Below are 12,580 nucleotides of genomic sequence, written 5' to 3'. Positions count from 1 at the left end.
GCTGAGCTAAATCCCCAGCCCCTATAATGTCATTTTAAAAGGAATAAAATCTTGCCCAATTTCACAGAAATAATTTGGTATGATAATCTGACTGTATAAAATAAGAATAAATATTATAATAAAAGATATTTCTATGAAAAAAGAATAAATGGATAGCTTTAAATCTAGGAAGCTCAAAAATATTTGATGGACATTGTATCTGTATCTTTATCACATTGTGATAGCCCTTGGCAGGGTGATTTGTAATAAAGGTTACATCTTATGTTGAAAACAACTAGAGCAACAGAGAAGAATAAAAATAGAGCTCTATATAAAATAGGTCACAGCACATGATGTGAGTGGGGAAGTAGCCCCTTGCTGTCTAGCAGTACCAGTGGTGTTTAGTAATTGACCTTGTTCCCGTACTAAATGCAGTTAAGCAGGAAGGGCTTCGCTTTTTCATAGCATGCTGCTAATTTTTACATAGACAAAACTGGTACTCAAGCCTGAGAAACTACTTGGCACCGGGAAGAAAAAAATGTCAATATTTGCAATGCAAAATCTATTTTGATATTTGTAGATAGTAGATGGAGTTTGGTCATTGAAGTGGATAATGTAAATTTGGTTCTACTTCATCAAGGAAAATTTCTTGGTAAGGACAGAATTATGACTTTTAGGAAAAATATGTAAGTTCTAAGCAAATGGTACAACAGAGGGAAAGTGAAGCTTCCCTGGTGATTAGCAAAGTACAGTACACAGGAGGCGCTTAGTGCATGTTTACTGAAGAAACAAAAGTAGAATCCCAGGGAAGGGTCCAGAAGATTCTCGAAGTATGAAGGAACTGCAGAAGCAGAGTTGGAATTGCAATCATTTAAATCCTCAGGTATTCAAGTAACTGTCAAAAGACAAAGGAAGGGAGAGAAAGAGGGAAGGAGAGAGGGCAGGAAGAGGAAAGAATACAGATAGATAGATTTGATTATTTGATAAACTAGATGTCTGCCTCAAAAATACACCTTCTTCAAGATTTACAACCCAGAGAAAAATGGGTCTGAATGTTCAAGACAGACCAGGTTCCAGACCAGTGTGGATGACAGAGAAGACCCTGCTGAAGAGAAAGACAACCTCACAATGACTCACTCCTGCCACTCACAAAACAAGGATTCAAATCACCGCCATCTACAAAGGGAAGATGAAACACTGGAGAACAGAAAAGGGAGAACTAGGAACTCCCTCAAATCTCTCAGCTAATCTTCAGGGTCAGCTGTGTCTGCAATCTGGTCAGGTCAGCCATCACATTTCCCCGAGATCCCAACAGACAGTCACACAGGTATGTCTCTTCTTAGCCATCTCTCTCTCATCCAGGCAATTTATAGAAAGCATTAGCCATCAACAAATCTTTTAACTTTGGGTTGACTTGTCTCTCTCACATGTCCCCCCACTTACAAAACTAGGGAGATGCTATTTATCCACTCTGAGGTACATACTTTTATTCAGTATTTGCAACTTGTAGCCTTAATTTCAATTATCACACGTTGTAGGAATAATTGACCTAAATATACACACAGGCATGCACAAATACACACTCAGCAAACACCAGCCTCTCTGTGCAGGACCTCCACCGAAGGCCTCTCTGTGTCCCATACACATGATTGATTGCCAAGGAGCCATGGGATTCTAATGCACCAGGCCTCATCCTAGTTTTACTTCACCTCAGACCTGAAAGCCGGGAGAAAGAAAAAGAGAAAGTTGGGGCGGGGTCAAGGGCAGTTTCCTCCCAGTCCCACCCTTTCACCTCTGTGATGGAAATCTGGTGGATATTCTTGACATCAGATGAACCAAGCTCCATCTGGGCCCTGACCTCAGACCCTATGATGCAATGCCCAGGCTGACCCAATTTCAGTTTCTTTCTTCCAGTAGATTAATCATGCTTCAGCTTTGGTGTGCCAAAAATTCACCCGAGCTATCCATTCTTAAAATTAAAAATTCACAGTCAGTTTCCCATCATCACTGGGACATAATACCTGACACAGCTTAAAGGAGAAGGGTTAATTTAGTTCATCTTTAAGGAGGTTTAGTCCATAGTGGGCTGGCTCCAAGTCAGAAACAACATGGCAGAAGGGAGTGGTGGAGCAAAGCCCCTTGGCTCATGGCAGCCAGGGAACAGAGCAGGGGAACAGTGTCAGAAAGAGAAGGCTAGGAACCCTAGAGTCCCTAAGGCTACACCTCCATAACCCATGAAAACACACCCAGCACCATGCCTTGTTAATCTGCTGGCCTTTCTTAAAACAATGAACTTGACATATCAGTATTAGCAGTCATATTCGCCACCAGTGTGGACACATTATTTACAGTGAGCTACAGAAAGGTTCAGATTTGACTTTGGAGGCCACAGAATCAAGGAAATGATATAAACATGCTGTAAAATTGGTGGAGCAAGAAGGAACAGGTGTCACATTTATGACAAGGAAGACTGGGAAGCCAAACCCTGGAGCTAGAAGAAATGTAAAGCAATAAGCCCAGCATCCTCCTCCAGCAGAGGGTCATACTAGTGAAGGAACCTGGACCACATCTCAGCATCCCCATGCCCCTCTCAGCATCCCCATCCCGAGGCCTTGGCCCACAGAAACAGTAGGACTAAAGACTCAGCACCCACAGGCAGCAGAGTGGGATGCATCACTGGTGCCCTGAAGTGCAACCCCTGGTTCACTTCCCTCTAGAAACATCGCTAGTCCTCGCAGCCATGGTCCATTGTACCAGCACAATGCAATAATGAAATTCAGTAATGGGATACCCAGAATTCTATGGGATTTATAGAAAATATATGGCCCAAATAACTATTCAAAATGTATCTCTGGAATAAAATCTTAGAAAGATTTAGAAATATCCATGTAGTTGAATACCTCACAAGGATGTCTTCCTGAAAACAAAAACATCTTCACGTCCCAACCCTGAACTTAATAAAACTTAACCCCCAAGAGAATTACTGCAAGCCCTCAGTCCTACATCAGTTGTAAAACAATGCTCTCTCACATCCATCTCTAGATGGCATGCAAAGTATATGAGAGGAAAGGATGTGAAATGAATCCTTTTTCAAAACAGGCTGAGGATGTAGCTCGGTGGTAGAACCATTGCCTATCACATGTGAGGTCCTGCATTCAATCCCAGAACCTCAGAAAAGAGCAGGGCTGGTATTTAACTCCACTGAAATTGAGATATACATCTTACCTATATTTAAAGCCAGGTTTTAATTTCTTAATCTCTCAGCACTAGAGTAAATAACACAGTGTATGTTCTGAAACTTTCATTAGTAGAAATTGACTTCCACAATAAGCACGCTAGAGAGGACTAAAATCCCTTGCTGTGCTAGAATTTTGTTGCACAGTATGTTATGCCAAGGAGTGAATTATCAAGGTGTGGGAAAATGCTAATGATATAATTTTGTGTCCTGCTAGTACTTGATGCACTAAAATGTGGCCCATCTCCCACACTGCCAATGAAGCTGTGAAGTTACAGTCAACAAAGGAGTAAGAATCCGTATTTCTCTGTCACAGGGCAATCGCGGTAGCAAGACACAGCAACAAATTATACATCTTTCCTGGGCTGATTGAAGAGAATCAGTGCCCTACTTTGTTGGGTCATCTGGCACCCCCAGTGTACTTTCTTACAGTGGGCAATATCCCTTTTTCATCTTGAGATGGGGGAACCTGGCTGAATGAGAGCCATGCAAGTACCTGAGCTGTTTCACAGCTGACTCAACAAAGCTCCAGGCTCAGAGCCCTGGGATTCCGGGAGTCTGGGATGGATGCAGCAGTGCTTCACGCTCAGGCGGCGCTGGCAGCCATGTGGGTTGTAGCTATTAGGAAATTCAAGAGCATGATTGCTCAAGGGCAGTCATCCAACAAGGTCACAATACTGAGATAGCCTTCTGCCGGCTCTGCACCTGCTCCCACCATTCATTAGAAGCCTACGCATCATAAGTTCCCTGAGAGCTATCGTGGCGTGACCCAGGGAATAGTCAGGAAGCAAGGACCCTGGTCCTCGTATGTGAGTGTGCATGAGTGAATGTGTGTGTGAGTGAATGTGTGTGTATGGAGGGGGAGAGAGAGAACATGCACACACCTACGTGCACAGACCAAAAAAGAAAACAAGCTTTGGTTTTTATCACATTTCAACACTTTTACCTTTAAAACTACTTATAATTACTAATACAATGTAAATCGTAGCAATATAGACAAGGCTAACTTCTTTGCATACTTTACAGTACTTCAAAATTAAACACACTCTACTGTACTTTATATTCTGAAGGTTCACAAAGCACCAAGTACTTTCATGAACTGAATACCAAGAATACCAATAGCTATAACCAATCATCCAAAATGGCATTTCAAAGCAATCATCATTACTGTTTTGCTCATTGTAGAGAGTGTAGCTAGTTAACACCTCTAAAATATACCTCAAGGTGCTGCAATTCAAGCAGAAAGTGTAACAAAAACGCGCTGGTCACTTAAGCTGGTATTTAAATGCAGCACTAAAAATGTAACTCACACCCAACTTCATCCATCACCACCCAATCTTACTTTGCATCTTGGCTACCAAAAGAAAATGGGATTTGTTTCCCTGAAGAAATATGTCACTGCTCTGCTTCAATTATTAAGCTTTACTATTAGAGAGAAACGGAGTCAAAAAAAAAAAAAAAAAAAGGAAAAAGAAATAAAATTAGTCACAGGTTGCCCTCTGCAGTCTCATAGCGGCATTGCTCATTCACACAGCACCTGATATTTGAGTATCAGTAAATATCAGCAGCATAAAAAAGGACAATACGTGCGGCTGCTATTCTTAACTATACATGAGCTCAAGGTGAGAACAGTATATAGGTAAACAACACTGTAGTAAACATTTGCATAATTTAACAAATGCTAGAAACTCATCACAAATGCTCTAACCCTAAAATTTGACACTTGGAAACAAAACGGAACAGCTTGATTAACATTAAATGGTAAATAGAAAAAGCTATGTAGATTCCATCTCTAAAACCAACTCCTTACATTATTCTTTATTCGTGATCTTGGCTCCCCATGCATTTCCCTCTGCCTTTGCTTCAAATTCTTGTTGCTCTTACCTTTCCAAAGGATAAGAGGCCTCCTACTACCGAAACATCAGAAGCACGAGTGCAGTTCTAATTGATAAAATGACAGCATTACAGTAATGGGCAACTTCAATAATAAATGAATATGAAGGCTGAATTGAGAGGGAGAGAGGAACCGGTGGGAGGGGGGCTTTTGATATTATAATCTAGAAAATTCTCTAGCCAAGGACATCTGCAGGGAGCTCATGAGGAGAAACAGCTCCATTTTCAACAGCCATGCTTAAATATATCAAGTAACAGGTTAATCCAGAGGACTGCACAAAATCTTTTTTCATTTTTCCTACAAAAAAAAAAAAGGTTTCTGCAAGACAAGGTTTTCTCTCCAGGTTATATGTTCTTTCTGTCATGATAAAAATACACAAAATGCTTTGTCTAAACTCTTAAATATGCCTTCTCAGTCAGGAGTACAAGCTGCTTGCTAGGGGAAAAAAGAAAATTCAGTGCCTAAAACATTCCTGTGAAAGGCACCAGCCACTGTCCTGGCAATTTGAAAACCTATAATCTGTGCATCACAAAGCTACAAGGGAAAACATCTGCTCAAGATGCGACATTACTGAAAACAACTGCAGATTATCTCAAGACCAAGAAAAAGTCAATGGGGGCAGCTACTTTGCCTGGCACTTTTTAAAAATTACTTGCTTCAGTATTAACTGTAGTTTTATTATTTTCATCTCTGTACATACAAATATTGTTGAAAACCGTGAATTTCTACAAAAGCAAAAATACTTTCTAATAAAGATGACTTTCCTCCGGAAAAGGACAATGTCAGTGTGTCTGTGTGTACCCAAGTCTCTGAAAACAGTGTAACAAGACAAAATCATCATTTGCTTTCTTCCTAGAGACAGCTACTAAATCCAAAAACTTTTTAAAAATACACTAGAAGTAGGAATTGGGATTTCCATAAGCTAATAAGAGACTTACAGACAATATGCAAGTGACATATCTATAAGCTTTTTAGTCAATAATTCATGAAAGTTTTAAATGGGATCTGTTCTTAGTGGATTTTAAAGTATTACTGGAACTTATCTGTTTTTTTACATCCATCATTCATTCATTCAACATTTATTAAGTGCCTCATATCTATTTGACCTCTGCTTGTGATCAGGATTTTAAGAAACTAGCAATACACAGCCCATGACCTTGAAGGTTTCACCATCTAATATGTACTGATTAATATAAAACCTCCATGGTGTGGGAATGGCCCTGGTGGTTGAACTCAGGGCCTTCATGCTAAGCTATATCACAAGCCTTTTTTTTTTATTGAGACAAGGTCTTGTGAGATCAGTAAGGTGCTTAAGCTGGACTCAGACCCTTCCTGCCTCAGCCTTCTGTGAGTGCTGAGATTACGGGGGAGGGCGGGGGGGGGGGACCAACATCTCACTAGTAAGCCTTTATTATTTTTAATCCACAAAGTATAGCATGTTCTTCCGAGCTAACTTTTTTCTTTGGCTTCTGCCACGTAATAGGCACTCAATAAAAATTTGCTACCTGTATTTCACCCTGGCCTCCTTGTTTCCTAGTTACTGAAAAAGATGGTACAGATTTGGGGAGGTTGGATACTGGGAATTGAACTCAGGACCTCATGCTTGCCAAGCAGGTGCTACACTACTGAGCTAAATCCCCAGCCTGGTACAGACTTAAAAGATAAGCAAAATTTTAAAGATAAACAAGAACCCACATATTAAAGGTAGATTATGGGCTGAAAAAAGTTAAGGACTAGAACAAGAATCTGAGACATCTGATTTCCAGCTAATCTCCATTGCTAGAGAGGCAAGCCCCTCCCTCTTTTTTGAGACAGGGTCCGACAATGTAGTTCAGGCTGGCCTTGAACTCACTATGCAGGCTAGGTTGGCCTCGAGCACACAATGATCCTCCTGCCTCAGCTTCCGGAGTGCTGGGATTACAGGTGTGCACCACCACACCTGGCCCTCCCTCTTTCTTAACCTAGGCAAGCACCCCTTTCTTCTAGCTCTTTAGTCTCTTATGCAGCGCCATCTCTGGAGTGGAGTTCATGCTGCTTCCTCCGCTGGGAGCAGCACTGGCTATAAGCAATTCGAACATGACTCTTCCTGGGGAACTTTAACATCAGCTGCAGCTCCGAGGTTGAAGTCAAGGCCGGTCCAGACTCTGAGGGCTCATCCCATCCATCCTCTCCCAGGCCCCACAGGGGAGGGAAAGCAGTCACAGCACTGCTCTGTTCCCAGCCGGCCCCATATCACTCCACTCTCACAGGAGTACCCTCTTGAGAACATGCTTGGAGTGGAATCAAAGCCAGCCCCTCTTCACCAGGACCCAGTGTGAACATTTGCCATGGTCAGTGCAATCCTCCTAAGCTCATGTGAGTGAAATCTCAGACTAATCCAAATGGCTCACAGGTTATTCCATCTCTCGCCCGCTGGTGCCAGATAAATCTACATCATTCATTTTGGTGGAGACGGCATTGTTTATTAGTAAAGTTCCTGTGTATTTAGCATTCTCTTGGATAGTATTCCTTTTCAGGAAAGGCCAACTGTGTCTAAAAACAAACCAAGATGCATGTGGGCAAGGGCTACAGACCTCTAACAAGGGAGACCAGTGTCAAGCGTAGATGGTAAAGATGTGAACTGAGCACTAAGAGTAGGAGCAAAGGATGGCAAGTTTTATGTTTTGTAAATAAAAGCAAAACAAATGACGTCAAAACAAAACAACTCATTACAAATAGGAACTGAGCCTGAAAACCAGCAGATCATCTCCTACGTAAATCACTGCCTTGGCAGAGAACATTACTTCCAATGGTCATAAAGAGCATCTTTTCTGGACCCAGAGAAATGATCTGACAGTTAAAAGTGTATCCCTGGTTTAAAACAATAATATCCAACAGCAGCAATATAACCCTGACAAACTCACCGCTGTTAAGAATTGTTTGCTGTGAATTCTTCGACTTTACGTTTTGTTTCGCTTTGGTGGCTTTTTCTGAATTCCCGTCGTCTTTCTTCCCTTTCCTCTTCGGAGGCTGAGGAGATGAGTTGTCGCTGGATCTGATTGTTGACTTAGACTGGCGATCATTTCCCTGAGTGGTGAAAGAGTGGACCCTTAGCAACGGCAAAGGAACTCCCTGGAGGACTCCTGGTCTCTGCCTGCCCTTGACATTGGACAACAGGACAGTGTACTGACTCTGTGACTGTCCCTCAAAATGCCACACTCACTCAAACTCCTCCTCCTAGAGACAAAAGAGAAGTCTGACAGAGGAAAGAGAATAAATATAAGAGCCACAAGTGTTGAGCTCTAAATATGTACTACGTGAGCTTCAAAATGACTGCCCTCGGTGTTCAGGCAACTCCATGAGCTCACATATGTGGCTCAGACCTGCCTGATGTCCCAGAGAAGGTGCAGGCTGCAGGCAGTGGAAAGAGTGTGAGTTTTAGAGACCCCAAATCCCTGGCTCAGCCACAGCTCTATCACTGTCTACAGGACCATGGGCTCACTTCTCGTTTCTTTGAGCCTCAGTTTCCTCATCAGTTGAACTGGCTTATATACCTGTCTTTAAGTGTACTGTGAGAATGAAGAGGAACACTGTAAGGGAGCTGGTCCAGTACCTGAGGATGAGTACTGGGGTGCTTTCTCCATGAGCACAGAGTTAATGTCTTTTTCTTTAAAATCATACCAAACTCAGACCATAAAGGGTGTAATTTTATGCAACATCTGTACCATGCTAGTATCGGAAAATAAATGTAGTAATATTAAATAAACAAATCTAGCTAGAAACCTATTATAACTGCTCATTTTAAACATTTATATATTCAGTCATCCAGAAGCATTTAAATGGTTTTAGCCATCACCCAATTAAGAATAGAAAAATCCGCAGCCTTACAAATGAAGTTATTTATGCTATTTTGTCATAGCCTACAAGAAAATGAATTATGCATAGATTTATTAACAGTATGGAAACTTGTCCAAGTCTATAACACTTTTTTGCATAATTTAATTTCCTATTTCAACTGCAATTCAAACATACAGTTTTCATTTAATTATTACATTAACTGCAACCAGAGGTTTTCCTTCTTTTTTTTCCCCCCCTTTTCAGCGATTTTTTCTAGCAAGACCATAAGCTATCTGACAGAGGAAAAAATTAATATAATTATAGTGGAGATTCTAAAGCCATCAACCAAGCCTCATCTTCCAGTCATTTTCAACGGATCCTATTCACCCCACGATTTTTAAATTATAGGTGTTTTAGGCAATAGAAACAGCCCTTCGCAAGCAGCAGGAAGATCCGGAGACAGTGTTAAACTTTCCAGCACTAGAATGGAACCAGGGGATGGAGGGACTGAGAACCCAGCGGGAGCCTGCTCCAGCTCCCTGGGATATGTCAGGAAAAGGTGTAGCAGGGAAGGAGGAGAAACTCCACCCTGCAAGGCTGGGGATGAATACTGTTCATTAATCCCTGTTGCTCTGAACCCACAGGAAAGTTTTGATTTACTCCGTTTCTGACAGAGACACTCCAAGGGGTGACCTGGGAGTGCTGAATGAAGACTAGCTGATCCAGCAGCTGCATCTGGTACATCTCTGATGGCAGACCACCCCTTGTGTGTTCAGTACTTGTGTGTTCAGTGCCTGGTACTAAGCCCCAGGCACTCTGTGAGTAAAAAGTACATAAACCTGACAGAAAGCATCATTCTGTACTTCAATTGGAAGTAATTGAGATGTTTTTAATCAAAATAAAAAATACTGACTCTGCTGAAGTGTTCATAACACAAAGATAAATATATAGCACATTATATCTAAGTGTATGAATAAGATGCATAATGTAGATCAGGAAACTTCTTTTAATACTTGATTATACCAATTGCATGTGACAGGCAAGTAAAGTATACGTAGTTAGAGAGGAAGGCAGTAAGGAGAGGAGAATAGTCTTTTCTCTTTTGAGGCCCCGCATTTGAGCTCTAATCTAAATACAGCTATTGCCATTATTTAGGGGGCATAAGAGATAGAGGGGTCTTTGCCAACTCACACAGCCATAATATTTGATAAAATTAAGTACCTCATGTTCTACCTACATATTAGCAGAGTCAGCTGCCACATTTACTTGGTATTGTTATCTGAATTTTATAACTAAAAGAATTCACGCCTCAAACCCTGATTTTCCTATACACTGAAGCTTTCTCATGCCGCAAAACTAGAAGCACCTCTTATATAGCATGATTCCCTAAAATGGTCATCCCAAAATAGCAGATTGTGGCTTTATCTCAAAGTGGAAAGAACCAAGAAGCAGCCTAGTTTTATAGGGTACCCTACCCCACGCTGGGCTTCAACCACCGCCCTGCCTACAAATACATGATCTGTGGTTGAAGAATATGGTGAATGCTTAACTTTAAAAAAAATTACAGTGAAAGACACATTGCCATTAATTCCCCTAAAATATTCCTCTCGTGTCAGACACACTTATCCCATTGTTCTTGCCACCTTCTGAAGCAGTTCTGGAAGTCCTCTTTCCTGAGTGTCTTTAGCTGTGCTGTTGTGGCTGCCTTGACGTCCTGAATGGAGTCAAACTGTTTACCTTTCAAGGTCATTTTGAATTTGGGGAAGAGCCAAAAGTTGCCATGGCAGATCCCCTGAGTAGGGTGGAGGAGGACGGAGCACTGTGTTTTGTGAGCCTGCCTTTCCACTAGATGGCACTCGGACCAGCAACATTCAGCATATGTTTGATAACACAAAGACACAAAAGACGACGCCCAGAACTGCTTCAGAAAGTGGAAAGTGTGTTCGAAGTGAGGGGGAGTATTTGGATGGTGATTAATGGCACACACAAAAAAATAAGTTTAGGGGATTTAGCTCAGCGGCAAAGCGCCTGCCTGGCAAGCGCAAAGTCATGAGTTGGATTCCTGGTACCGGAAGAAAAAAAAAAAAAAAGTTTAAATACTCACTGTGTGTGGTGACTATTCTTTGTAACTCACTGGACTATAAACCCACAAAAAACAAAACCAACCTTTCCATGACCCTTCACTCTCGAGAAACTGAGGTTTGGCTTTGATGTTTTACAATTCCCTGAGCTCTTTCCCAGAATCCACCTAACTCTGGTTTTTCCAGCCCTCACGAAAATATGCCAGAAACAATAGACCCTAAAACATCATTTTTTTTTCTTTTCTTTTCTTGAGACAGGGTCTCACTATGCAGTTCAGGCTGGCCTTGAGCTCACTTTGTAGCCCAGGCTGGTCTTGAACTCGCAACAATCCTCCTGCCTCAGCTTCCCGAGTGCTGGGATTACAGGCGTGCGCCACCACGCCCGGCTAACACATTAATTCTGCAAGTTTTGTGAGGGCCTGTCTCGGGTATCTCGTGAGTGCCAGAGGGACTCTGAGCGGGGTTCGGATGGCGACTCGGAGCCGCGCTCTCACCCACCCTGGACTCAGTTGCTCCCAGTGGCAACTGATAGAGTATGAGACTTGACTACCACATGTTTATAACCTGCTTCACAATGACTCTGTGATAACCTGTCATGGCAGTCATGCAGCTTTTAACAAAAAGTCAGAAATCATCACAGTGTCTTGTAAATTGCTATTATAACCTGTTATATTATACTACTGCTGTGCTTGTCCTCGCCGGGGTGCTGCGGACCAGAGGAGTTCGTGGCTGTCGCTGACTCCTCTCTCCGGTAGGGGGCGCCCTGGCCCGCGCAGTGACCCGGCCCCAGACTTCCGCAGCGAGCGGATCCCTGCCCAAAATCCACACAACCCAGGGTGACTCTTGCATCTTCTCTTTGTGCCTAAGGATAGAATCGCGCCCCAGATTGCTCTCACTCGCTCGCTGCCCTGGGTTCCTGCGCTTGCCCCGCAGAATGCATCCCGGGCTGTCCCGGGGCAGCGGCTCCCCTCCCCCCCGAGCCCTCTTCTTTATGCAGCACAGCGAGTCCCAGAAAGCCGTGCGGAGAAATAAATTCCCAAAGCCCTGGCCTGTGTCCCTTTCCAGCGGCGGGAGTGCGGAGGTCGGGGCCAGCTGTCCTCAGAGTCCGCTCCCCTACAGCCCTCCTCTGCTCCTATCACACAGGGAACCTACGCATTCAAGGAACCGAGCACGTTGGTCCTCAAGCTGCTAAAAACCCAGCTGGCGACTTCCCGGGTGCCGCTCCCTGCCGGGGGTCCACCCCTACACACACCCCCCACGGCACACCCAAGGGTTCAGAGAACATATGCTGTGCCCACCAGGGTGGTACTGGCGTCCCTGAAGAGCCCTCCACCTGCCTTTCCACCGGACACGGCCGTCTTGTCCTTTCTTCTCCCAAACTGACGAGCTCTTAAGCTTATCCCTGGCTGACAGCAAAGGCACCCTGTGTGTGTCCTGTCTCCTCGCCTAGGACACACCTTCCACGCCTTTGGTGTTTGGGATCTCCAGACCCCCACGCCCTAGAACAGGGCCCAGGACAGAACAGGTCCGCAGAAGAACTGCGGGCGGGATGTGGATGAGCCCATAGAGGACCAC

General features: G+C 43.3%; 1 protein-coding gene across 3 annotated transcripts in view; it reads right to left on the bottom strand.

The window, feature by feature from the left end:
* Dcdc2 (doublecortin domain containing 2) overlaps window positions 1-12,580 on the bottom strand; it is a 175,810-nt gene that overhangs the window by 97,948 nt on the left and 65,282 nt on the right. For all 3 annotated transcript variants that reach the window (XM_005403372.2, XM_005403375.2, XM_005403373.2), the window contains exon 8: window positions 8,012-8,174. In XM_005403372.2, coding sequence (XP_005403429.1) covers window positions 8,012-8,174 — 163 coding nt within the window. The remainder of the gene's footprint in view (window positions 1-8,011; window positions 8,175-12,580) is intronic.

This window comes from Chinchilla lanigera, unplaced genomic scaffold (assembly GCF_000276665.1).
Source record: "Chinchilla lanigera isolate Chin_1 unplaced genomic scaffold, ChiLan1.0 scaffold00082, whole genome shotgun sequence".
NCBI classification, from domain to species: Eukaryota; Metazoa; Chordata; class Mammalia; order Rodentia; family Chinchillidae; genus Chinchilla; species Chinchilla lanigera.
Note: the sequence above shows the minus strand (reverse complement) of the source record. Positions and strands in the feature narration are given on the sequence as shown.